Source organism: Peromyscus maniculatus, chromosome 9, assembly GCF_049852395.1.
Source record: "Peromyscus maniculatus bairdii isolate BWxNUB_F1_BW_parent chromosome 9, HU_Pman_BW_mat_3.1, whole genome shotgun sequence".
NCBI classification, from domain to species: Eukaryota; Metazoa; Chordata; class Mammalia; order Rodentia; family Cricetidae; genus Peromyscus; species Peromyscus maniculatus.
Window position 1 is genome coordinate 70,399,121 of NC_134860.1, and position 27,884 is coordinate 70,427,004.

The following is a 27,884-nucleotide window of genomic DNA, read 5'->3' on the forward strand; positions in this document are numbered from 1 at the left end:
GATTTCTTCATCCTAAGTAACTTTATTGTCCCTCACCCCAAAGGAGCAAAGCAGAGTTTAGCACATGCTGAGGTCAGCTTCTGACAGAAATCTGAGTGTCCACAAAGAAGCACCTCTAAGCCAGCATAGACCCCCAGCCTCAGGTACCCATTCCTTCCTAACACAGGGATGTAGTTGTGTCCTTGGTGTAGAAGGTACATCCTACAGGTGGCCACCTTTGCATCCACGGTGACTCGGGAACTTGCTGGCTAGCACTGTGGCTGGATCGGCTCCCTTCTGCTCTTGAGCTGCTATTGGAAGTCTGGAGGAGCAGGGACAGTTCCCACTCCAGGTCCTCAATCCTCTGAGCCAGGTGGATCCTTTGTACCTCCAGCATCAGCGCCTGTGTGCCCTTTAGGACAGGACAGATGTAAACAAAGAAAAGTGACCTTCAAAAGCTCCCACTTCCATTACATTGTGTCCTACTGATGCTCTGTGAATACCAGCATTGCCTCACTCTCAAAAATATATCTAGAGATTTTTCTAGGACCCATCATCAATTCATGGAAACAGCATGCCCAGTTTTTTGCATACAAAAGTAAGACAACAGTCAAGTCACTATGCAGTTGGTGTAATCAATCATTGGGAATAATTACTGAACAGTTAAACCTCATCCATACTGTAGCCCTTCGCCTCCACCTGTTTGTTCTCGGTATATTTTAGTGACTATTTCATAAGAAGGAAGCTCCCCTGTCCCTTTGTCCTCACAAAGTCATCTTTTGTCATTCCCTGTAGCTGAAGATGAGGGCAGCATCTTGTAGCTGGTACTACACAGGTGGAATGAGCTTCACATCTGCCCACTGAGGCAGAGGATGGGAGCTCAGAGAGGAACCAGACCCAAGCTCTGCAGGAAGCCCACAGTCCGGGACAACCCAGAAGATACAGATCATGGAGAGCCTCTGGGACCGAAAACAGGCTCTGTCGGCTAGACAACATCTAAAAACAATCTTTTGAATCAGAATACCAGGCTGGTCTGGTACTTGCTATGTAGCCAAGGCTGGCCTCCGTGTGTGTGTGTGTGTGTGTGTGTGTGTGTGTGTGTGTGTGTGTGTGTGTGTGTGTGTGTGTGAACATGTCTTATTATTGTATGTGATGGAGATCAGAGGACAACTTGTAGGAGTCAGTTCTTTCTTTCTTTCTACCATCTGGGTTCCAGGAATCACATTCACTCAAGCCACCGGTTTGCACAGCCAGTGCCTTTACATATTGACCCATGCTGGCTTTCCGCCTCCACTGATGCTGGTAGGACAGCTATCTCTATTATCTTTCTTGTACTTCTATAACAGTCTTTCTAGATATGAATATCCTTAGAGAGCGACACCCCAACTTCATGGTGTACGTTCCCCATCTGTAGCCTCAACCCTTGGCCTTCCTCACTCAACAAAAGGCAGCATATAGCCATAGCTATTAGATGTTCTGGTCATAATTCATCTCTGTGGAAGGGGCTCTGGTCCCACAAGATCCCCATGTAGACACTGGAGGAGCTGAGGTGCTCCTCAGCGGCTTAGTTTACCACAGAGGTGTTGTCTTCCCCTAGGCAGAGTCGGTCCAGCTTGCCATCCTCCTTCTGGAGCTCCAAGATTTGAGCACTGAGCCAAAAGAACTCCTCATTCAGCTCATCCAGAGCTTCTTCCACCTGCCATGTCTTTTTCTAGAATGCAGAAAAATTATTTGTTTCCTTTTTTCACTTAGGGCTCAGCCTTGTTATGTTTCCAAGAATAGCTTTGAACTTTTCGGTTCAACAGATCCTTCCTTGGGTACCCCAGTAGACTGGGCAGTAGATGTGTGCCACTGAGAGCAGCAGGTGGCTGCATTTGGTGCTGAAGAACTAAGTCTAGGCTCTTTAGGAAAGCATTTGATCACTGAGCCTCATCTCCAGGCATCTCAGAACCTGATGCGTCAACCCACATTTACAGGAAAGACTATGGTAAAGAAATGTGCTATGCTGCAGGAGCAAAAAAGACATCTAGCCTGAAAGTGAAGTCAGGGAGAGGAAATTTAACTGAATATTTAAAAATGGACAGGAGATACCTGGGTTGGAAGTGGGGAAAAGATAGCATAAGCAAAAGAGAATAGCATTTTACAAAAGCCAGAGACATAGGAGAGCATAGAGAGAGTTTATCCAGCTATCTGTCCATCCATCCATCCACCCATCCATCAATCCATCTATTCATCCATCCACCCACCCACCCTCCTTGCCTATTCACTCAAATCACCATCAATTCACCCACTGTTCATCCATTTATCCCTTTACATATCCATCTACCATCCAGCCATCCGTCTATTTATTTATCCATCCTTTCACCTTCTCAAACTTCACTCTGTGTTTCTATCTACCCACCCATATACCTACTCCCACTCTACCTACCCATCTATACATCATTCTTCATTCATTCACTCATCGATAAATACATACTTAGTGAGGGTCTGGAGAGATTGGCTCAGCAGTTAAGAGCACTTGCTGCTGTTTCAGAGGACCTAGGCTTAGTTCCCAGAACTCATGTGGTGGCTTACAACTGTCCATAGGCCAGTTACAAGTAATCCAATGCCCTCTTCTGAATTCCATGGGCACAGGTATGCACATGGTACACAGACAAACATGTGAGCAAAATACTCCTATTCATGAAATTTAAAAAAATTAATTCTGAGAAGAGACCCTTGCTGAACACCTATAGTGTATTAAGGCAATGTTCAGTTTTGGGACTCCATTAGTGAACATCTGTGAGTTTGTAGACAGACACACAAGGTAAGAAGTTACCTGTGAAAAATGGTGTCTAAACAGATGTTGGGGTTGCTGTGGGAAGTAGCTTAAGTTTGGCAGCATGGAATTTGTTTGGGAAAGTAGAAGAAGATGCTAGAGAAAGGGATAATTAGGGCCAGGGATAGCAGGTCACTCAGGGCCTGTGTGTTCTTCCCAGCTTTGAGGGATCATCAAGCGCTGCAACTGTAGGTCTGCCTGGCTAACAGGACCCACGTGGTGGAGGTGTGGCAGTTTACCCACCTGGAAAAGAATGTTTCAGGCTCCCTGACAGAGCAGATCATGCTACTGAATTTTGGCTAAAGTTGTTGTTGAGTGGATACTGGACAAGAAGCTAGGCCAGGTATAATGGTTTATGCCTGTAATCCCAGAACTCAGGATCCTGAAGCAAGAGTACTGCCGTGCATTCAAGGCCAGCCTGGCTACAAAGTGAGAAGCTGCTTCAAAACAGACAAACGAGTTCAATTCCCAGCATCCACATGGTGGCTCACAACCTTCTGTAACTAAAGTCTTCTGGCTTCCACTTGTGTTCTAAGGCACCTGTGCACCTGCAGTCACACACAAGAATACATACACACAGAGAGAGAGGAAACAAACCCAAATGTAAATATAAAGAAATCGCATTCATATATCTATTAATCAAATACCTATAGATAAATTTAACCAAGTGTATGAATGATCATTATAATGAAAATTGAAAAGCATCAATGAAAACAATAGAAGATAATGGACACACACATACACACACACACACACACACACACAGAGAGAGAGAGAGAGAGAGAGAGAGAGAGAGAGAGAGAGAGAGAGATCATGTTAATGAATTAGAAAAATTAACATTGACAAATTGTTCATATTTTCCAAAGCAAAATACTAATTCAGTGTATGATTTTTTTGTCAAAATACCAATGAGATTATCCACATAAATATACACTTATGTGAATATATTTACAAAAATATACACTTAAAAACATCACCCATAAAACATGAATAGAGTCAAAAAAGACCCTGAACAGTCAAAGTAACCCAGAGATTGAAGAAGAAGGAGGAAAGGAGGGAGGAGGAAGAGGAGAAGAGGAGAAGGAGGAGAATAAGGAGGAGAGGAGGAGGAGGAGGAGGAGGAGGAGGAAGGAGAAGCAGAAGCAGCAGCATTACAATACCTTACTTTAAAACAAACAGCACAGGACTTGAGAATTAGTTTAGTAGTTAAGAGCATTTGTTACTCTTGCAGAGGACCCAGGTTCAATTTCTAGAAATCACATGGCAGCTCACTACCACCTGTAATTCTAATTTCAGGCTACCAAACACCTCCTGACCTCTGCAGATACCAGGCATGTACGTGGTACACATACAATATGCAAGCAAAACACCCATACATGTAAAATAATGATTAAAAATAATAAAACATACTACAATCTGGCATGGTGGTACACATCTATAACCCCTGCACTTAGGAGGCAGATACAGGAGAATCAGGGTTCATGGGTATCATTGGCTACTCAACAAGTTTGAGGCTATCTAGGTTACATGGAACCTTGTCTTCTCCCTCAAATATACAAAGTGATAGCCAAATCATAATCACTAAGAAATATCTGTAGACATTTGTCTGTGTAGATAATTATAGTCTTCACCACTCATCAAAAAAATTTTGCAACAGGGACTACTACAGAAAGCCACAACCGATCAAAATGCAGAGTTGTAGAGCCCAGCTAGAAATTGGAGAGATGGTCCTCTCAAGGAAAGAGCACATCAATTGGTTGTCCAGCGAAAATATATATGCAAGTAATATTATATGGACTGAATAGGTTATATTTAGGAATGTGCGTGCATGCGTGCGTGCGTGCGTGCGTGCGTGCGTGCGTGCGTGTGCAGTAACAATGGAAAAAGAGGACATAAATTTGAAGGAGAGCAGGGAGGGGTACGTGGGAGAGTTTGGAGTGAGGAAAAAGAAGAGTGAAATGTAACTATTATCATCTCAAAAACAAAATAATAATTTTAAAACCAGACATAACCATGAACAGACCAAAGAAACAAAATAAAACATCTAGAAATAACTCAAGTACCTAAAGCCAATTGCTTTTTGACAGAGGCAGAAAGAATAAATATCAGAGAAAGGAAAACGGCATATCCACACACAAAAGAAACACACGGGGCTCCTTGTCCTTAACGTAAAAAAGAAATTAAAAATAGAGCAGAAACTTAAATGTAGCCTGAAACCATAACAGCAGTAGAGGAAACCATGGCGGCGGCAGTGGCGGCAGCAGCGGATGCTTTAGGACATAGACTTGGTTAAGGGTTTTGTACATGCTCCCAGAAGCATGAGCAACGAAAACAACTCAACAAAGCCCCAGACATGCTTCTTTATAGCAGAGGAGCCATCAACAGAGTGAGGACGCAGTCTCCAGCACCGGGGAGAGAATCAGAAAATCGTTGGTGTGACAAAGACTTAGTTTCTTGAATACATGAGGAACTCAATACAACATCAAGCAAACACAACCCCAAACTCTGTAGTTCATTCAAACGGGAAGTGCAAGAAATGGACAGGTTCACCATCATCGGGGAAGTACATTGATGAGACAGTTCACCCCGGGGAGAATGGCTGTCGTAAAGTGACAAAAATTACATTGCGGGAGAAGGACTCGGAGAAAAGGCAAGTCTTATACATAGTTGGTGGCAATGACAATGAATTCACCCATTATGGAAAACACTCTGGAGGCTCCTCAAAAAAATAAAACAACAACAAAAAAAACAAAAAACAAAACAAAACAAACAAACAAACAAAAACTCCACTCCCAACTGGATCCACCATATGATCCAGCAATTCCATTTTCGGGAATATATCCTAAGGTACCAAAACCAGTCTGTTGAAAAACACCTACACCAGATGTAAATCCGCACACTTACGGACACCTGATTTTTTTTTTTTATAAAGAAGCCAGAAATACACAATGGGAAAAAAAAAAAAAAAAGAAAGCATTTTCAACAAATGGTGCTCGTCTAACTGGATATCTGCATGTGGAAGAGTGCAAATAGATCTGTATCTATTGCCCTGCACAAAACTCAAGTCCAAGTAAAGTCCAAAACTTCAGGATAAAACTCGATACACTGAACCTGATAGAAGAGAAAGTGGGGAATAGCCTTGAACGCATTGGCACAACAGACAACTTCCTGAACAGAACACCAATAGCACAGGCACTAAGAACAATAATCAATAAATGGGACCTCATGAAACTGAAACGCTTCTGTCAGGCAAAGGACACCATGAATAGGATAAAATGGCAGCCCACAGAATGGGGAAAGATTTTCACCAACTCCACATTAACAGAGGACTAATTTCCAAAATGAAGAACTCAAGGAACTAGATATCAATAAACCAAATAATTCAATTAAAAATGGGGTACAGATCTAAACAGAGAATTCTCAACAGAGCAATCTCCAATTGCTGAGAAACACTTAAAGAAATGTTCAATATCCTTAGACATCAGGAAAATGCAAATCAAAACTACTTTGCGATTCCATCTTATACCTGTTAGAATGGCTAAGATTGATAAGTGATAGCTCACGCTGACAAGGATGTGGAACAAAGGGAACATTCCTCCATTGCTAGTAAGAATACAAACTTGTGCAGTCACTATTGAAATCAGTATGACGGTTCCTCAGAAAATTGGGAATTGATTTACCTCAAGACCCAGCTATACCACTCTTGAGCATATACCCAAAGGACAATCCATCCTGCCACAAAGAGATTTACTCACCTATGTTCATAGTAGCTTTATTAATAATAATTAGAAATAGGAAACAACCTAGATGTCTTCAACTGAAAAATGGATAAGAAAAATGGATCCATTTACACAATAGAGTATTACTTATTTGTTAAAAACAATGATATCATGAAATTTGCAGGCAAATTAATGGAACTAGAAAAAAAGTCATACTGAGTGGGATAACCCAGACTCAGAAAGACAAATATGATATGTACTCACTTATAAGTGGACATTAGCTGTTAAGAAAAGGATAACCATGCTAAAGTCCACAGACATGGAGAGGCTAAGTAACAAGGAGGGCTCAAAGGAAGACACATGGATCTCCCTGGGAAATAGAAGAGATTTTGCAGGTGGACTGGGGGTGGGTAGGGGTGGGAACAGGAGGGATGGGTGGATGGAGAGAGAGAGTACTGGGGAAGACAACTGGAATTAGGGGGCATTTGGGATTGATGTATAAACCAGTGCAGTGGAAATTCCCTGTAACTACAAGAGTGACACTAGTGAAGTCTTTTAGTAATGGGGAATCAGATCCTGAACTGGCCATCTTCTATAGCTAGGCAAGGCTCCTAGCAGTATGACTGGTACATCAACCCAGCCACAACACCTTCAACCAACAATCTGTCCTGCCTGGAAGATGTGCTGGGGTAATGGTGGTACAGAACTTGTAAGAATGGCCAACCAATGACTGGTCCAACTGAGGCCCATGCCACAAGTGGGAGTCTATGCCTGACACTGCCTGGATGATCAGGAACCAGAGGATGGACAGCCAAGAGACCCAGGACAGAACCAATCACAACTGTCAACAAAAAAAGGGTCAATGAAATGATTCCTAATGACATTCTGCTATACTTATCAATAGGTGCCCAACCCAGTTATCATCAGAGAGGCATCACCCAGCAGCAGGTGGGAGCAGATACAGAGACCCACAGCCAAACACTAGGCAGAGCAGAAGAACCTTGCAGGAGATGAGGAGGAGGACATCACGAGAACATGGTCCACAGAATCAGCTGAGCAGGACCCACAGGGTATCACAAAGTTTGAAGCGACCATCACAGACCCTCTATATGTCTAAGCTAGGTGTTCTGCATGTGTGTTATGGTTGTACAGCTTGGTGTTCTAATGGGACTGCTAACAGTAGGAGAGAAAGGTATCACCAACGCTTGCCTGTGCTTGGGACCCTTTCCCTCCTACTGGGTTGCCTCACCCAGCCTTGATATGAGGCCTATTGTAATTTGTTATACCATGTTTGGTTGATATCCCTGGGAAGCCTGCTGTTTTTGTGGAAGGGAAACAGAGGAGGAGTGGATTTGGCGGGAAGGGGAGGTGAGGGAGACTGTGAGGAGAGGAGGGAGGCAGGAAACTGAGTTTGAGATGTAATGCATGAGAGAAGAAGAAAATTTAAAGAAAAAAAAAGGAAAACACATTTACACTCTTGAGTTTGTTGAATATTATTCATGGTATTAAGAGAACAGCATCCACCTAGGCATCCTCTGATAGATCAATAAATACAATGTTATATATGTATATATGAAAGTTACCAGCCACAAAATGTTTCCATCATGTGGCTGCAACTGGAGGACATAGTGTGAAGTACAATACATCAGACACAAAGGGGCAAGTGACCTAACTTGTGTGTGGAAGCTGAAATGTTTATCTCATTGCCTGAAATTCTTTCAAGTCCCATAGGCTTCCATTTCCTGTCCTTGAGAATACCGTAGCCAGTTACTAAATACATGTTGGTTAAATGGATGATGCTCCTGACTAGTATTCTCTGGTCATAAACTATCTCCTCTTGACACTTTTTCTCCAAAAATTGTGCTTGATTTCTGTCTTCCAGACTTGCAAAGTGACGAGGTAACGAGCAGGGTTGAGAGGAAAGACAGAAGGACACACAGAATCCTGGGTGGGTGCAAGGTGGGTGGAGAACTTGGGCTGAGTTCCAGGGCTGTACCTACCTGCAACTCAATATCAGGTCTACGTCTGAGTCCAGCCCCAAGGATCCCCTTCTCAGGACTGAGGGTCTGAGCATCCCTTCCTTTAACGTCCTGCTTGGGGATCTGGAGAGGTTCCGGGGCCTGCTGGGGCCTGTGGATGAGGGAAAGAAAGGTCCCCTTGAAGTTCCACATGCAGTAGTAGACCAGCCCACCTCAGTGTGCACTGCATGAAGCAAGAGCCATTGCTCACTACTGCCCAGGGGCTGACTGAGGTGGTTCTGCTCTGTGAATCCTTCCAGGCTTGGGAGGGGAACTGTGGCCCTGTGATCACACTGACACATGGTCACACACCCTACCCTGCCTTTATGTGTCCTCCCTCCTCTTGTATTGGTCTCAAGCTTCTAGCAGTATTATGCTCTCCAGAGATTCCAGATCTCTTTCTGGGCATTGCCATGAGAAGGGTGGTGGCTAGCTACAAAACCGAGGTCCTTTCGGAAGGTCACCTATGAGTCACACCTCAGCTTTCTCATCTGACGTCTTTGTCAAGGAACACCTTCCACCCGTTGTGGCAATTTAAGACCTCCCCTTTATTTAAATGCCCATCTCAAACGATCCCATCGGCATTGGCCTTTTGCTGAATCTTGCAGATGTCTTTAAACTAGAGCTCTCTCTTTCGTACATACATTCCCTGCCTTATGGTTTTTGCACTGTCAGACCAGTTCTTTCTGACTTCATCCTTAGGAATTTTTTTCTTATTTTAAGATAAGGTGTTCCTATGTAGCTCAGGCTGGTCTCACACTCAATATGATCTCCTCCTTTACCGGCCTCCAAAATGCTGGGATTACAGATGCATGTCACCACACCTCATAGCACCCTGCATCAAGGATAAGAATACGTGCTTGTGCACAAGATTATCCTGCTAGTCTCTAAGACAACTGACTGGAGAAAGCTTTTGCTCAGAGTGCACAACACTTGAGGCACAGTCCAGCCAGGAATCTGAATCTCCAGAGTCTTAGCTTTTCTTCCATTTATGTGTCCTTTATTACTTAAGGACTAGGCCCCATGATATTAGGGTGGTGGTTCTCAACCTTACTAATGCTGTAACCTTTTAACATAGTCCCCCATGTTGTGGGTGACCGGCAACCATAAAATTATTTTCATTACTACTTCATAATTGTAATTTTGCTACTGTTATGAATCATAATGTAAATATCTGTGTTTTCTGATGGTCTTAGGTGACCCCTATGAAAGGGTCATTTGACCCCCAAAGGGGTTGCAACCCACAGGTTGAGAACCACTGTATTAGAAGGAGAATCCGGACTATTTCCCCTCTGCCTGTAGGAGATGTTAGCTATTTGTTCACTTTCTAGGCCTCTTCACTGAGGAAATTCAATAGTAGGTGCTTCTTAAAGGGAGGCTGACCATGGCTTCCATGAAAGGCTAGGGGGAGACTGAGGCCAGCCTTCAGTATGTTTGGGTCTTGAGACTCATGTACTCGAAATCCATGATACTTAACCTCTGTGAGACTCAGTGTCCTCACCTTTAAAGTAAAGGTAGTGGCAGTATCTACTCCTTATGGTTGTTGTGAGAATTAAATTGGATAGCATATAAAGCATTAATTTATCACCATGTACATGTCAGCAGTCAACAATCCTTACCACTCATGGTCATTAAAAGCAGGTGAAGGGAAATACAAAGCACATAGATAAATTGGGCCAGTGAGATGGTTCAGTGGGTAAGGGTACTTACTACCAAGTCCAACAATTTGACTTCAGTCCCTGAAACCCTCATGGTAGAAGTAGAGAACTGTCTCCCACAAGTTGTTCTCTGACCTCTGTGCATGCACCATGGCACACATGCAACACACCCTCCCCTGTACATTTAATAAACAAACAGATAAACAGAGAAATCCAGTCTACATAAGCAAATGAGTTCATCAGAGCCCCTGGGTGGGACTAAGGGAAGGGTAGTGAGAGATCCCCATGGAGAAACTCTGTAGATATGATAGTGAAAAGAAGAATTAGTAGGCTGAAACATGAAGTCTGGGCTCTGCCAGAGCCAAGTGGGCTCAGTTTCAAAGGTCAGTCAGTGAACATCCATAACAAACATGGATGACAGTGGGCATAAAGAACCTCCAAACCTTGTATTTGGATTTGAATGTCTTAAAGCTTCAAATCAAGTTGTGTTGTGAAATATAAGATGGTCATAGTCAATATAAGATCTAAAGGTTGTCCCTAGAGGTGCCTCTACATAGACCATCAGGCCAGTCCTACCTCACCTTGTGCTCTGGGGTTCCTGGTCATTGAATGGAGGCTGTCCCATCATAGGTGAGTCCCTCTGACTGGTGAAGGAAGACTGTTCATCATGTTGGCTAGAGGCCTAGGAAGAACAGAGTGTTGTAGTCAACAAGCACAAACAGAGTCCTGGGGTTTCTGACTAGAGTTTACAGCCAGATGGGAGAACAAGGTCCCAGGGAGTGTATAAGTATTCATATGTATGTGGTTATTGGTATATATTTTTATGCATGCATGATACACCTATAGGTCCCACTTACCTCTAAAGGCAGTCTGTTTTGCTCACACACAGGTATGTGTATGCATCGTATGTTCATGGGTCTCACTTAACGCCAAAGGCAGTCTGTTTTGCTAACATACAGGCATATGCATGCATCATAGGTTCATGGGTCCCACTTAGTTCCAAAGGCAGTCTGTTTTGCTCACACGGATATATGCATGCATCATAGGCTCTTGAGTCCCACTTAGCACCACAAGGCGAGGGTAACCGGCAAGCTGTCCTGCTCATACAAGTGCATTCAGTTGCTTCTAGTGACCTCTCACCTTTCTGCTGGCCCCAACAGGTGGCTCTCGTGCCCGAGAAAGTGCTGATGCCAGGGCAGTGATGGTTCTGCTAAGCTCTGGCTGGAAGCCCAAGGGAGAGATGCTTGGAGTACAGCCTAGGGAAGAAGACAGAGCAGCAGAACATCAGCAGTCATCTCAGCCCAGCACAGGGAACCACCAGATACCCACTTTGCCTGTTCTTCAGTTCCTAGCCACATGTGGGGCTAAGCACGTGCCACTCCTCTTCCCATTGTCTTTTCCTTTTCATGACACAAAATTCCTCTCTTGGTGAGATGGTTACCTTACTGTGCTCAAGGCTGTGGACAGAGCCTTGACCACATGTGGAGATGCTTTGTGCATGAATGTACATATAATCTCTTTGCTCTGAGTATCAAACTATTTCTTACTTGTGTTTAACAATAAACTATTCACAGGTCTGCCGATCCTTTATATACATCTCTCTATGGTTCCTTCCCCTTATTTCATCTTCTCCTCTCTCCAGCTGTGCTCACCATGCATCCCTACAGACACATCTCCCTCTGTCCCCACACTCAATGGCACTATATCCTGTGTAGCCTCCTAGGGCTTGACAGGGACAGCATGACATTCCACCCAGGAGCTTTTCCTGGGCTATAGAGCAAACTTCCTCTGAAGGTAGATTAATTGCTTTCTTTCCTGTTTGATGGAACTTCATATCCCATTGTTTGACATAGGGCATGGTCCCTTATCAAGGAAAATCCCGAATCCTCCACCTTGCAGTATGTGATGGTCCAGGATGGCAATTAGCTTCATCTAGCCTCCTAATGCACCCTGTCAGTAAGCATCCAGGGTGGGTGGGGCCATCTGGACACAGCTTTACAGCTTGTCTCAGGAAGCTTTCAGGGCAAATAGGCTTTCTTGGCCCTCCTCCTAATCATTGGCCAGAGATGACAAGATGCTAACCAGAAGCCCAGGAAGAAAGAACTGGTGTAGAGAGAAGCCCACAGAAGCCTCAAATCCCCACGAGGGGGTCAGACAGGTATGAGAAGGGTTTCTGATGAATGTCTGACCAAATTTCCCACTCCCTCCCCAAGACCAGTCCTCCAGCATCAGGGCCTGCGGTCCTCATGATACTTGCAGTACGTAACAGTGGTGTCCCTGTCATCTGGATCACTCGGTAAATCACATCCTCAGACGATGAGGGGCCTGGTACTGTCTCCTGAGACTCAGCTGAGCACCACACGAGATGACTAAGTGGAGCTGCACACTCAGGCAGCGAGTATTCATGCGACTCTACTGCTGGTCCTCCACAACCACACCTGCCTCTCACCCGGAGCAAGCTGCCAGGAGTCTGTCCGAGATGAGGCAGTGTGACTGGCTCTTGCTTCCTGTGGTTCCTCGCTCTCTCCAGTGACTGTTTCCCTACGGGTTTTGACCCCTGGCTCAGGGTGTTTGTCCTTGACCAGAGATGGAAGTTCTGTCAGGCTGGTGCCCTGCAGAAAATCCTAGAAGAATCAGAGCCGTGTTAGCTCTTTGTAGTGGGGTCCCTGTGGACTCAGGCTTTCTGGGTGGTTGCCCAGGGAGAAGAGGGGCTGACCTGGAGTCCCTGTAGCTGCTGGCTTGCCGCCCTGTAGAAGGCCAATGCATCCTCCCTGTGCCTACTCAGCTGGGCTGCTACGTGCAGACTCTGGTCCTCCAGCTTGTCATAGAGTGTGCGCACACTGAAGTCCTCCAGCGTCAGGGCCTGGGGTGGTTCCCCTGTCAGGGGAGATCTTGGAGTGAAATTTGTGGATGAGCAGAGAACCGGGTGGGGAGGAGGAGGGGGAGAAAGCCAGCTGCTTCCCACCCAAGTCAGCACTGAAGAAGGAGAGTGAGGCCTTATGGGAAGGAAACTGAGGGCTTTATGTGTAGTAAGAAGTAGGGGGAGAAGCTATTCTGTGTGGCTGTGATCTAAAGGGCTTTGACTGCATCATAGCTGACTCAGCCTTCCTGGGGGAGCCGTGTGGTGTCCTCCGAAGCCTTGCTGGATGCTTTATGCCCTCTCCTCCCCTCCACTTGCACGCCCACTACCATCTGTGTTCTCACAGCTACAGTGCTTTGTGCTCACCCCTTCTGATACCACGGCTCTTATGACTCGTGTCTAGCTGGACTTTGCCAGCACCCTCACCATGAGTGCCCCCACAGCACCAAGTACTAAGTTCGCTGAGTACTTATTTGGCAAGGAATGTGACCCAGGCCAACTTCGGGAAGGGAAGAATCAGGGTGGCTCCATCAAGGTTGCTGCCTCCCCAGCTTTAGCTCCTGTGGACACTCACAAGTCCCACGGTGGCTCTCCATGGCCCCAGACCTCTTCCCTCCCACCCATTCAGCTTTGAAAGAGGGAAAATGGGATGACAAAGGCCCCTTCCCACTGCAGTGTGCGAAGTACTGAAGAAAGACTAGGATGCTGCATCCAGAAGCACTAGTCTTCAAAAGTGAGGGAGCAATGATGGAATCCCCAGAGACTCAGAAGCAGAGGGTGTCTGTCACCATGGGATCTGCTATATAGAAATACTCGCAGAAGCCTTGAAGGGGACATGAAAAGACGCTGGATAGTAGCTTGAAGCTAGAGAGTAACTTGAAAATAAAGAGAAAAATGAAGACTTTAATGATTAGCAAGGAGTCATTTGGAGAAGCTGGCATTTATTGTAACAATTGTTCATGACTCCATATTTAAAATCTCCAGTGTATGAACTGGAGAGTCTCCAAAGTGTGGGAAAATCTTTCTAGTTAACTTTGAGGCTCATTTAAGAGACCAATACATTAAAAATTATTTGGCTAAAAGTTTATGCTGTTATAACTTTGATTATATTTATTCTCTTCTTTCTATATAATTTAAGAGGTACTTAGAGACCTCCAGGGTAAGATGGAAGATTAGAGACTGCCTTCTGGTGACATGGTGAGTGAAATGAGTCAGGAGAGCAAAGAATGGTGTCGATTCCAAAGAGAGACATTTTGGAAAGAGCATTGAAAATCACATGGTGTCACGGGACAGCCACAACGTGCAGGAAAACAGAGAAAAAGAGCAAAGTGCACCCGGCTCCATCTTCATGCTTCCAGGTGGAGGAGGGGAAACAGACACCTCCTCCTGAAGGTGGTCCTGGTGGCTCCAGCGAGAAGAGATGGACAGTCCCACCCACAGGACAAACCCACAGTTCTCTCTAAGCCTCGAATCCAGTGGGGGGTTCTGGTAAGACAGCAGTTCCTCCAGTGTGGTGGGTGGGTCATGAGCAGTGAGGAACTCCACAGTATTTTGTCATTCTCCATGCAGGAGATGGCTATGGCTGGGAGCCATCTTGAGACAGAATCTAATGCTTAAGACTGGAGAGTCAATGGGCGACACACTTCTGCGTTTTTGCCTCCCTCGGTGACATGGCATCAGGTTCAATAAAAACACTTTTTTTTCCAAGTAGCCTTTCATTGCCCACTTTCAGTGATGTAGGCTGAGGAAGTGTAAAGAAAGACTTAGCTACCTTGAGAGCTTGTCAAAAAGGAACAATCAGTCACAGGAATCAGAGAGCCTGAGGCCAACCTGCCATAGCCCTGGAGTTGTAGACAGCCAAGGGAGGCAGTGAGTGGTAGAAGGAGAGGACTGTGGGGGACAAGCCAAAAACTGTAGGCAATGGAGGGCGTAGTTCTGGTGTGGAGAGCAGAGACATTTGAAATGAACACTAGAAAGGCAATAGAGGAAGTCAATTAGAAGTTCATTCACTGAAAAGAGCAACACTGTGTGTGTGTGTGTGTGTGTGTGTGTGTGTGTGTGTGTGTGTGTGTGTGTGTGTGTTTAAAGAATCAATGAAGACACAGATTCCTAAAATTGGAAGTGAAAATGGGGACATTATCACTAATTCTTCAGAAAACACAAGGATTCTAAGAGTACGATGACAGATCTGAGGCAGAAAGACGGGTGACTAAGCTGCAATGGAGCATCTGCTTGAAGCAGGAAACCTAGCAAGACTGACTCGGGAAGAACAGGAGGGCCAGACAGACTCATAACCAGCAAGGAGACCAAGAGTCCGGAAGGAAATCTTTGCGTCTTTGGTCATATGATTTCAGCAAAGGTTCCAAGAACACTCAGAGGGAATAGACAGTTGTTGTTTTTTTTTTAAATAAATGGTTCTAGAAAAACTGGATGTGCACATGTCAAGGAATCATTCTGAGTTCCTACCTAACACCACTTCCAGAAGTAAAGCAAAATGGACCAAAAACCTGAATGTAGAACCTACACAAACCCTCAGTGGGGGGAGAAAACAGCATAAATCCTTCATAATATTGGATTTGTCCTTGATCCAATATCAAAATTGGAGGCAGTAATAAGGAAAAATACAGTATGGACATCATATAAACTGAAATAATTATATCTCAAAGATGTTGGTGCCTGGGAGCTCAGGTCAGTGATAGAACAGTCTGTGTCTCAGCCATCTTTGTATGTCTCCTAGGACCCACCAGTATCTCTTCAGTAAAAAAAGACATTATAAACAGATTGAAAGAGCAACCTAGAGATTTGCAGAAAAATGTTTTCAAGTCACATAAGTGATTACTGATTAATATCTAGAACACATAGAGAAGTCCTAACCCTAGGTGAACAATAACCTGATTCAAAATGAGCAAAGGATTCAACTAGACTTTCATTCAAGGAGATCATACAAATAGCTAAGAAGTGTGTAAAGCAAATGGAAATCACCACGAGAAACACCTCAAGCCCATAAGGATGGCTTTGCCAAATCCATGGAGGAAGTGGAATGCCAAGCAGAGGAAAGGTCTCCTTCCAGAAGTTTCTTTGCAATGCCCTCCTGCTAACAATACCTGCTCACAGTTGCTGCTAAGGGTTGTGATGGAGGAAAATGGAGGACCACGATGGGAAGTCCTGAACTCTAAGAGAAACCGATGGTCATGTTCCCCTTAGAATGAGAGCATTTCTCCTTCCTGCCCCTGAGCTGAGCCAGAGGCAGTTAGAGAATTGTCTTTGACTGTAGAAAAACGGACTAACATAGTAACAATTGGAGAGTCTTGCCTCAAACCCAGGGCCACTGTCTCTGTACACCATACTGGCTGAGGACCTCCAAGAGGACTCATATTTCTTACCCTAAGTCTTTCTACTTGTAAAACAGAGACAACACCTGGAAGCACTCCCTTGTTAGTACCAATGGGAGGATCAGATGAATGAATCAAGTATCCTACAGCCTGTTGGTGCTGTAGACACATGAAGCACCATACCCAGAGGGTATGCCTGGTGAAGGTGTTGAAATGTGGGCAGAGGGAAGGGAACTTGCTGCAAGACAACAAGGTACCTGCACCCCGAGTCATGTCCTTCTCCCTAGAATCAGCTTCTTCAAGGTCTTCGTAGGACAGGAGGCTGGAAGAAAGATCTGACTTTGGCATGTAGACACACATGTGCTGAATCCATCCGGAAGGGCCTTCATAGGTCACTGGAAGGTACTCTGTCCAGAGTCCACAGGACCAGGGCAAAGCTCAGCAGTGCCCGGCTCTTAGGAGGGACAAGTGGTGTTTACAGCAGCCCCTAGGTGGGGCTGGTTTAATGCAGATGCATAGTGGAAGAACTCACTTGTCCCTGGGAGTCACATGCACAGCAGGAGTAGGAGGCTGCCCCACGCTTCTCCACTGGGATCCCCAAGACTTTGTGGGGCAGGCCTGGGGCACAGCGGGTTTCAGAAGTAGGCCAAGGCCAGTGAGCAGAGCTGTTGCCAAGCCAGCAGCCAGTAGCACCCCTGAGAGTTGGAATAGGAAGGGGGCTTTGTGTTAGGTCCTCAGGCATCATCCCCTGGCCAGCCTCAGCAGTGACAGGGCAGTCTCCCCTAGCAATGGGCAGGGCTAGGTTCCTCCTGGTCTCAAGACCCAACCCAGAGAGCTCAGATTGTGACTGATGGGGACAAGCAGGAATGGGGGCGAGAAGGCCACAATCAAAACTCTGTGGGACCTCTTCTATCCTGACTCCAATCATGGTCCTGCTGAGACCAACGGACTCAGGGGTGCAGGAAGGGAGCAGAAAGTCCACTCTAAACGGGGGAAATTGGGATGCCATTGTGGACAACTGACACCCTCACTCAGGGCCAAGAGTCATCCGTGGGGCTGTATCCAGAATCACAGAAGAGCTGGCTCACACCACGGCCCTGCCGTCAGGCCCCGTTCCGGACCTTCCGTCCTGGCCATCATGTCTGAATCGGTACCTGTGATCACTGCCCAGTCTGGGCCTAGGGTCAGCATGCTGTGCCTGAGGACCCCAAGCCTGCCAAGCTGATACGGAGAAGATGGCTGCACAGGGGACAGGCCAGCACCACATGCTGCCCCCTCCTCCTTCACCAGCACCACTGCGATATTCTCGGGCTTTCCGTTGTCTTGAAACACATATGTGCCTGGATCTAGGAACTGATGGGCAAACCTGGGGAGCAGAGAGACAGCATGTGGGAGCTCATCTTGATAGACCACTCAAGCCAGGGTGGTATCTTTAGATTACGGCAGGGAGTCTTGGTACGTTAAAACAGTCTGGTCCAGCTAAACTACCCACAATGCTTCACCCTGTAAAAAGGCTCTTCCTATCTGAGTACCACTGAATCCTGCCTGTCTCCAGATGGACCCCTCCACCTCCAGTCCAGGCTCTCTCTGTCCTAACTTCACATCAGGAAGGTCAGCAACAACCCCTCATGCCCACTTCCCAGACAGCCCCACTGTGTTACCCTGAGAGGCTGAGGTTTGTCTCGCGTACTAGATGGCCTAGTCTCCTGAAGGCTCCAGAGTCCCAGTGGGAGTTGCTGTTGAGTAGGTGCTGCCTCTGGTACATGGGGTAGTGACTGGCCGACCTGTCTGAGGAATGTTAAGTGAGTCTGGGCTGAGGTCCAGATACTATCCTAAGCCCAGCCCTGGGCAGCCCAGAGCTCATCACCCATGTCTTAGGTAAGAGGGTAGAACTGAGATGTGTGTTGAATGAAATGCCACATTTTATCATAGCCCTCTTGGCATGATTCACTTATTAGTCTTGGGGTCAAGTGAGCCCTTCTAATCCTCTGCCTACAGAGAGTCCTAGGGAGTCAAATGGTCTGGACATGGCAACAAGGCTTTTGTCGTATTTGTAATGAGCCCAGCTGATTCTCTGGCCCAGGAGATGTAGGATGCCCATCATGGCATACAGTGGGTCCTCACTAGGTGTTGTAGAATAGCTGCCTAACAAGGCAACTAAGGGATAAACCAGGCCCCTGGCACAGGTTGCTCTACTTGATATGGGTCTTTCCAGTGTGATGGAGAGGGCACGTGACAAGATTTTCCATTCAGATATCAACAACGAGATATACAAAGGGTGGGGTTCCCCAGGTCCCATTGGATTCTGGGAAACCAATGTACCCGATCAAACATGGAGCTTATTTTTCCAGGCTCATGTTCTTCTCTGATCCATATCACCTTGCATTTCTGAAGCTTCTGCTTCTTGCCCTGCTTCTCTCTGCTGTAAGTATTATAGTCCCCATGAGCCTGTCCTTGCTTCAAACAGCCCTGAGGCCACAGCTGGGACAATAAGCTACATCACCGTGTGGGAATAGAGGTATGTGGAGTAAGGTACATCAGCCCACTCCACAACAGAGCCCCAGGGAAGGACCCCCTTTGCTGAGATATGCTGTGGGATCTGGACTAATGTTCGGTGAACAGAATGCAGATGGGTGAAGTGGTTGAGATCGGAACTGGGAGAGACCCAAACGTTCTCCTCCATCAGGAGAAGGCTGCTTTTTCACCAGGGGTCAGGCCTACTCTGTCAGGCACCCAGCGGTGGGGGTTTCTGGGGAGAATGTAAGCTTTCCATCATTGACTAATAAGCCAGTAGGAGGGGCTGCATGGCTCTTGGGAGCAGCGCTGCAAAACGCCAGGCCTGGCAAGATGATTATGTCACAGCTTTGGAAATGATGGGTGAACTGGGACTCCAAGGTAGGGTGCGGTACAGCCTCCCTCGGTGACTTCCCCCTATCCCACAAGGCATAAAAATCTTGTAGGCCCATGGGTTTCAGGGAGTCAAGGAATGTTGAAACTGGGATCCAGGCTCCATTTAGGCCTTAAAAGTGAGGAAATGCAGTGAGCAAGTGGGTTGTGAGCTGTGTCCAGCAGACGGCTGTGACTTTCTCCCTGCAGAGATGTAGGCTCTCTGTGAGATCACCCGTGTGGGCACGGTGGGGTGGAGAGCCAGGACTTGAAGGGAGAGCGGGTCCCAGCTCTCCAGGTGGCACTTACTATGGGCAAGAAGATGGAGCTGGAAGAGAATCACATCTCCAGCTGCTAGGCAGATCACTGGGTTCGGAATCTGAAGGTTAGTATTGGGGTGCTTCCGGCCTGTTGTCCTGTGATGCCTCTGCAGCCAGGGACCGGATGTAGCTGTTCCTGGAATAATTGGGGTAGGCACAGCAGAGAGCTGAGCCTCACTGGGAGGCACATGCTGGCCCATCGGTCCCATCTTGGAGGAGCAAGCCCAGCCTCTTTTTATGAATGTCTCTCCTCGGGGCCTTAAGGGGGCCTCTCTCACACTCTCATCCCCCAAATTCTAGACACAGTGAGGAGTTTATGAGGGGCTACAGATGAGCCATGCAAGCACCCTACCTTATCTTTCTTGCAGGAGCAAACCCGCACCCCTTCCTCAACTTACCTTGAAGCAGGGAAATAAGCATGTCCACTCTGGAGATGATGAAACCAAGGGTACCATGGGGCCCAAACTGGACCAGGTGGACCCTGGCACTCCCTGGGAACTGCAGATCAGGACCTAGAGTTTCCAAGAGCTCCTGAAAACATGCAATACCAGATGCTGGAGCAGGGCAGGGTGGCAGAGAAGGACAAGAAGAGTTCACATTGAGTTCTGGGGATCCTCAGGGCTTGGTGATCCGGCCTCACTTCTCTCCAGTCATCTCCTTCCTCACCAACAGCTGCCCAGGTCGCTTCCTAAGTCCTGGTCCCTCATTCTCTTTAGAGAGCACCCGGATTCCAGCTGGGCCCTCTGCTTGAGTCACCCAGGATTCCACCTTGCCCTTCTTCACCTCCTCTCTGTAAGCACCCTACTTGGAAGTCAGTGGGAAACTTCTCACCGTAGATCTGGCTAGCCCCAAACCAGGGGACCACTGTGGCCCATCAAAGAGAAGACAAGAGCTGTCTAGCAGACAATCTTAGGTCAACCCTGACAGGCCGAGGCCTTGGCTCCCTCTCTTTCTACCTCCCATCATGAGAAGACATCGAGGCTTGAAGACAGCCATGGCAACAGCACAGTGGCTATGGCCTACCCTTGCCCTGAGCTCAGATATTTGGTCCTGGAAGGCCTGACACCATTTGTGTGACAATAATGAGTGGGCTCCGGTCCTAGACTACACCTCACAAGCTCTAATATCTTCATATGATGTTGATTCTTTCCAGTGTCCCTGCAGACATTTAGACTGCATGGTGGGCATTGACATAGGAATATAATTCCTGCCTTCCCTCAGCCTACAGAATGGAAAGACCCACAGACAGCAAACCTTGGCAGGGAAAACCTGGGCTTTTCCCTCCACCGTAGTTTCTTTCCAACTGGTGCTTGGCTTCTCTGGAGCCATGGGTGCTGTGTGGCCTCATCTCTCTGCCCCCAGTGGTCAGATGCCTGCTGTCCCAAGTCAGTCTAGGCTCACCTTCTGGATGCTGTCGCCAGTCCTACTCTTCACACTGAGGATCAGCTCCTTGCCAGGGTCCCAGGACAAGGAGAGCCGGGGAGCATTGGCCAGACACCTAATGTCACAGAGTTCTTCTGCAGAGACGTATCCCAAGCACTGACAGCTGTAGGAGAGGCACGGGTCCTCTGAGAATGAGAGATGGATTCTCAGCCCCTCCCCAAGGAAAGTGAGCTGTCTGCTTCCTCAGAGGCCACTGCACTGGGAATGGAGGTCGAAGACAATAATATCTATGGTGTAGGCCCCTGCTTTGTCCTGTTAAACCACATATAGCAAGCAGGACTTCTCCCACAATGGGGGCAATGTAGAAGGTAAGGAACAGGCCGATGTACCAGAATCATTGCTTCAGGCATATTACTGAGGCAAGCATGGGAACAGACCCATGCATCCTGGAACACTTCTGCTAGATCAGAGAATAACCCCCTCCCCACCAAGCTCACAGGTCAGCAGGAGGATCAGGGCTCAGGACAGAAGTATAGATTTCAGAAATGTGGCCAGAGCAAGCATCTGTATTTGGACCAGGGCCTGGGGGATGACCCCATGGGGTCACGTTTTCTCTAGCCCTGTGCTACAGACCCAGGCTAGCATTGGCCAGGGTCGCCTTGGGAAATGTGGACTCAGGGAAGCTTCTGAAAGGAGCTTTCACTGGGCTTGGTGTCCCATGGGGCTGGGCCCTCTGGTTTGCCAGGACAAGTGTGGAGAGGCTCTTGGAAGCTGTGCTCACTCACATTCCCAGCGCGGTGCTGAGTTTTCCACCTCCTGGGCCACAGAAGGAACTGCAGTCATACTGTTGTGGAGACACACACTCACGGGTGGCAGCCAGGCGGACATCGCCAGGTGGACAGTGCTGGGCAACCTGCAGGAGTTGGCCAAAAAAAAAAAAAAAAAAAAAGTCTCGGCCTTGGTCCCCCTATAGGTCTGGTGGGAGTATTCTCAGCTTGGAAGAACATTCCAGAGACGTGGGCAAGGTGGCTGACTGGGAGGTGACTGGAGCGAGCGGTGGGATGGGATGCTTCCCAGATGTGGTAAAGATGAGACCGGCCATGCCACCAGATATTAAGGGGAGCACAAAGGAGAGAGTTAGATTGGGGTGTAATACAACAGTCCCACAGCAGTCCCACAGGCTGAACTGACACAGAAGGTCGTTTGCAGGAGGAAGTGACATTCCATGAGGACATCCTTGTGAGTCCTGTGGGGCCTCATGAATCTGGGGGAGGAGGAGGAAGCTAGGGAGCTGTGGTCCTTTCCTTGGAAGACACATGCCATCAACCCCTGTACTAGCCAGACATGACCACGCCTCTTCCCGAACAAAAACATAATTATTAAAAATGTAAAAATGCTATTATAATGCATACTATATATAAAATATGTATGGTATAGAAACGAAAAGCTAGTGAGGAAAGAAGCACATTTGGACAGTTGTCATATTTGTAGCCGGTCCTGAGACACGGTGAGGAGTCCTCTAGCCTCACCAGATCTCTGACCAGGGACGGCAGGCATGCTTAGGAAGCCAGACTTCCACAGATGAACAGCTGTGAGGGGCGGGAGAACTCTGTAGTCCAGGTTAGGCTCCAGAGGGACGGACGGGGTATGGAGGGACAGAAACTCTGGTTTGGGGATGTTGTCCTAGCTAGGGGCTCTCTCTTAGGGCTTCTGCAGTAGGTGGAGCCAGTAAGGAGGCCACTCAGCTCTGAGAGTAGGTGGGATGGCAGAGAATGAGGAGACACCAGGGTTTGGGTGTTCTTGGCTGCAGTAGAGATGGCAGGAGAGATGGAGGGTGGCCTGGCCTTGACCTGAGGAAGGACACAGGGAGACAGGGCTGGTTATTAACATGTAGGATAGAGGCTCAGGTTGTCGCATGGTTTTTACACATTCTTGGAGGGCTGGTGAAAGTGTATGTGTGCGAGTCCCAGCCTTGCAGTCCCTGACTCAGTGGCCTGAGTCAGACGCAGAGTTCATTCACAACCAGTGTCCCCATACTGGTGCGGTCACTGTTGTTTCAAAGGCTACACTAAGAGGGGAACAGGGTCACCTGTGCTCATAGGCAGACCCCAGACAGGAAGCGACTGATGGCCCTAGGGGACAGATGGGACAGGGTCCTGAGGGTGCTGGCCTCTAGCCAGGGCTGCCTGAAGTCCAGGGCCACAAGCAGGTTGGTGAGTCTGCCCTCTAGTGGAAATAAGATGGCATGACTCACCTTACTGGCTTTTCTCAAGGCAGTAGGGCTGAGAAGTGAGGCAGGGAGAATCTGGATAGTCCTTAGCTAGAGGACAGGGCTTCCATCTGACATAGGGGTGGGAGGCTATAGGATCCTGACTCAAAAAGCTTCTTCTCTTTGGTTCTAGTTATAGGCTTGGAGCTGTCTGTCACATGTAGACTAGGGCTCCAAGCTGAAATGTATACACAGGTAGGGCCTATCTGGAGGGCAATCTGCTGCAGGTGGGTGAATGTGCCCTATAGGGAGAGACCAGTAACCCCGGAACAGCACAGAGAGCTTTGCATGAATGTCTGGGGATGAGGGGAGGTGGCCTGCACACAATCCCAGTACATAAGGGTGAGGTGGGAAGATCAAACGTTCCAAAACCAAACCCCAAGCAATCCCTAAAACAGACAGACAGACAAACAAATAGCCAGTGGGATGAGGGAGCCTCTCTAAAGACACAGCTGTGTTTTCCAAGGAATCAGCTTCAGAGTGGATGGATACTGATGGCCGGCCAGTCAGTCAGCCCAGGCAGTCCTGCCCCTCCTGCTGGCCACAGCTCTCTGTTTACAATGCCCCACTGATGTGATGTGCACAGGGCAAGTCCAGCCTTCGTGGCCACTGCTGCTTGCCATTTCCAAGAAGCCAGATCATCAACAGTCCTCGGATCCACCCAGGGAGACCCCTGCTCTTTGCAGATGAGGGTGGCACAGTGGCCTGGCTTCTCTAAAGTCCTCCATGCTGAGGAAGGTCTCATTGAAGAGGACCCCCTCTGCAAAGGATCTGACACACCCCAACACCTGTGTCCGGGACCCTGTGGAGTGGCCTCGGGAGTGCCCATCCTCCCTCCCCTGTCTGTCCTAGGTCTGCCAGGCCTACCTGGGGTTGGCAATCCTCATCGCTGTGGCTGTTGCTCTCCTGGTCAGTTTCCAGACCCCTGTGGTCATAGGAGACATGCCCAGCCTGGCAGAGGCAGGAACCATCCGACTTTTGGAAGATCCTGTTTAGACCTCGGCAGGTACAGGTAGAAGCACCTAGGGACAGAGAAGTCTGCTTACCTCACGGACACTCGGCTGGGGACTGCCCCCTCCTGTCCTCTGGGAGTTTAGGGTCCGGCTATAGAACTCATACACCAACTTCACCACAGCCCTGACCTCAGGGGACTGACTGTCAGAAGACACGTGAGGTCTCAGTTAATCAACTTCAACCCTGACTTTGCATTGACACATCTGAGGACATGTCAAACAACATTGGTGTCCAGGTGTCCTGTGGACCACTTAAATCAGTGGGTCTCAACCTTCCTAATGCTACAACCCTTTAATACAACTCCTCATGATGTAAGCATCCCAGCTATGAAATTATTTGGTTGCTACTTCATAACGCAAATTTTGCTACTGTTATGAATCGCAATGTAAATGTCTGTGTTTTCAGATGGTCTTGGGCGACCCCTGTTAAAGGGGTCACACCCCACAGGTTGAGAACCACTCTCTTAAATGGCTCTCTCTGAGGGCAGGCCAGGGTATATACCTTTTATAGTTCCCTATGATTTTCCTGTGTAGCCTGGGCTGAGACCTGCTGCGTACTGGACACCTGGCTAAGGGTTCTTTACCATGCACATAGTGCGATCCTGGTCCTAGAACACAGGCCCAGCTGGCTGCATCCAGGGCATGCTGGGAGAGAGAGAGAGCAGCAGCCCAGACAGTGGACACAGCAGCAGGGCCCTGTGGCCAAGTTCTGTGAGCTGAGGCAGCTTCTGCTGGTCCAAGTGCTTGCTGGAGGCCTGGCCACGCACACTCAGCTGCACACATGTATCTCCCCCGACAGCGCCGATTTCCTGACCCACCACCACTTATCCATGAAGATTGCTTCCCGAGATGTCACTCTGTAGATCCTCAGGCTGCCCAGGCAGATGAGGATGGCACAGCCACTGCAGGGAAGCATGCGCCTGGGGCTCACCCTGGGGAGAGAAGGCAACACTCCCACAGGGAAGGCAAGCTGCCTGTCCTGGCCGGGCGCTGAAGGTGCCTGGCGGGCATGGCTGACAGTCTTCTGCTCCTGCTGCTTGGCTGCTCCCTCCAAAGGTTCCTGCTGGACAGGGCCTGGGCTTGGATGTCCCCTCAGGGCAGTAGTGGCCCACCGGGCAGGGCTGGTTGTCATAGCTCTCTGAGCCTGCAGGGGAAAGAGGGCTGTTCTGAGCCCCTGACTCCAGCTGTGTGAGCAGGGCTGAGCAAAGCAGGGAGAATCCTGGGAATGATGGGGACAGACATGGGGAGTGTGTGATGGTACGGTACACTGTGGGCTCTGAACCCTGCCATCCCTATTCTCCTACCCAGGGGTCTTCTGGGTACACAGCACACATCTTCCTCTCAGCTAGACACGGCTTAGGGTGTCTGTGATACTGACTCACTGGGGATGGGATGTAGTTAGCACCCTCAGAGAATTCAGGTCTCCAGTGGTGCCCCCACTCACCCACCTGGAACTTCACGCACGGCGCTTTACAATTTTGTCACCCTAATAGTGTGGGTTGGTGAGTCCCAGGCCTGTCTCTTGTCTCACCTAAGGGTCCAGGCCCTCACCTGTCTTTACCCAAGTGACACTCACCTTGGGGGCAGATGAACCCAGGGGGGCAGGGCTGGCAAGTCAGGGTATCCAGAGCAGGGCTGCGGTAGGTACCTGCCGTACACAGACGGCAGGAAGTCTCTGCAGAGACCCTAAGGCCACTCTTGTTCTGGGCCTCGGAGCCCCCAGGGCACCCAAGGGGATGAGTGCTGCCTTGAGGGCAGTAATGGGGGAACATGCACCTGCCCAAAGGAAAGGCCCCAGACTCAGGCCACCTTGCCAGCAAAGCCTCCAGCCCAGCTCCAGCACCACCCCCACCCCCAGGACATGGAGTGGTCTGTGTCTGCTGGGCCTCTGCAGGCTGAATTACATTTGTGGAGAAGGCTGAGCCTAGGCAGGCAGGCAGGCCCGGAGCTAATTTCTCTACACCTAGGTGGAGGGACATGTAACACAGCTGGGCTAGCACTCCTGGACAGGAAGTTGGGATGATCTGATATGTGTTAACTGAAGTTCCCAGAAAAAAAAAAAAAAAGTCACATCGATGTTAAAGACGGACTGATTAAAACTCTGTGATTAAGGAGAGTTGGAATGTTGCAGAGCCAGAAGCAAATTATTTGCGGCTATCTTTTGCTCTCTTGTCATTCACTGGCCACTTCTGTGTCTCACCTGATATACTTGTGACTGTTACATGAAACTGTGTGTCCATCTTAACTTGACTTGCATTAACACGGAAGCTGAGACTGTCGTTAGACAGCGTCCGCAGACTGCAGTGGATCCTGCCTTGACGTCACCTGCCTGCCTCAGGTTTGCACCGATAGACTGACAAAGCGCCTTGAGTTATGACTTCCTTCTTGCTGGGACTGAAAACTCTACAAAACCATTTTACTTGAGACGTAGCATCTGGGGTAAGCTGAATCCATGTTTCCAGGCCCCCCACCCCAATAACCCACCCTTCTTATTCTTCTCGTGAGGAGAGCTGTGCTTTTCAATGCTAAGTTCTCAGGATTGGTGATGAACACTAAGAATATTTTTTGTTGTGGATGTATCCTAGATTATCTCCCAGGCCGCGTTTATAAGAAAAAAAAATGTTTTTCATCTAAAATTGAAATGTAACCAAGTGTCTCATAATTCTATTTACTAAATGTGGCTGCCCCACATAGGATGTTGCTGGAGGCTGAGAAGAGTGCCCTGATGGCATCTCTTGTTCACTGATACCTTCCCAGAAGGGCTGGGCCCTATCTGGGAACCCAACTCCAAGGGTCACAAAATACATGCCCAGGGACCCTGTCACTTGGTTGCAATCACTGAGACACTGGGGACTGATTTGTACAATCTGGTCACCGAAGAGTGGCTCGGACTTATAGGATGGAGGAGGCGATCCCTGGGGGTTCAGCTTCACAGGAGAGAGGGCCTCCCTGAGGGGGGCCCAGGCTGATAAGGATGAGGAGAGACTTACCGCTGCCCAGGACCAGTGTAGGTAGAAGAACCCTCAGGGCAGGCAAAGCCCCCGGGGCAAAGTGGGGGTACTCCAGTCCGGGGCCCACAGTAAGAACCGGCCCTGCAGGGGACCATGTCTACAGCACCTGAAGGAGACAAGGATGGAATGAAGGCAAGGGGAGCCCTGGATGGGCCAGGTTTAGAGACATACTGAGTTTCTATTGGCAGCTCATGGGATTCTGGGAAGGTCCTAGGCTGGGAGGAGAGCCAGGAAGTCCCCAGGATCCCTGGTAGAGGTCTGAGTGGAAAGACAGCTGTAGGGTAGGACATTGAGGCTTGTGATGACTGGGGAGAGAGGAGAGGGCTCTGGCAATCATCACTGTGTAGTCAGAGAGGGAGACTCATGGGGTTGGAGCCCAGGAACAGAGAAAATCAAAGCAGAAGTGGGTCCCACCATGCTTTTGGAGCTGGTTGGGCTATGTGCCCTGTGTGGAGGATGATGGAGTGTCAACAGAGGAACCACTGAAGGACATCTTCCTTGTGCCCCAGACCCACACCATGTTGACTCCTTCCTGTCTACCCAAGTAGCAGAGATGTCATAGGATCTTGAATATGGGACACAAAACACCCTGCGTTAGACTTGCCCAGTCTAGGAAAC

General features: G+C 48.3%; 1 protein-coding gene across 1 annotated transcript; it reads right to left on the reverse strand.

Annotated features, from left to right (window-relative positions):
* Positions 1-27,361, reverse strand: LOC121832436 (uncharacterized). The gene is made up of 19 exons (XM_076544043.1): positions 27,246-27,361; positions 25,832-26,031; positions 25,187-25,399; positions 24,110-24,264; positions 21,759-21,886; positions 20,992-21,136; positions 19,989-20,121; positions 19,580-19,726; positions 18,046-18,172; positions 17,539-17,750; positions 16,917-17,079; positions 16,642-16,706; positions 12,909-13,069; positions 12,642-12,816; positions 11,333-11,448; positions 10,774-10,874; positions 8,517-8,646; positions 1,553-1,690; positions 1-391 (listed from the first exon to the last, which is right to left on the reverse strand). Exons 1-19 carry the CDS (start codon positions 27,359-27,361, stop codon positions 158-160), a joined length of 2,859 nt encoding a protein of 952 aa, XP_076400158.1. The 3' UTR covers positions 1-157.
* Between the last annotated feature and the right edge of the window lie 523 nt (positions 27,362-27,884).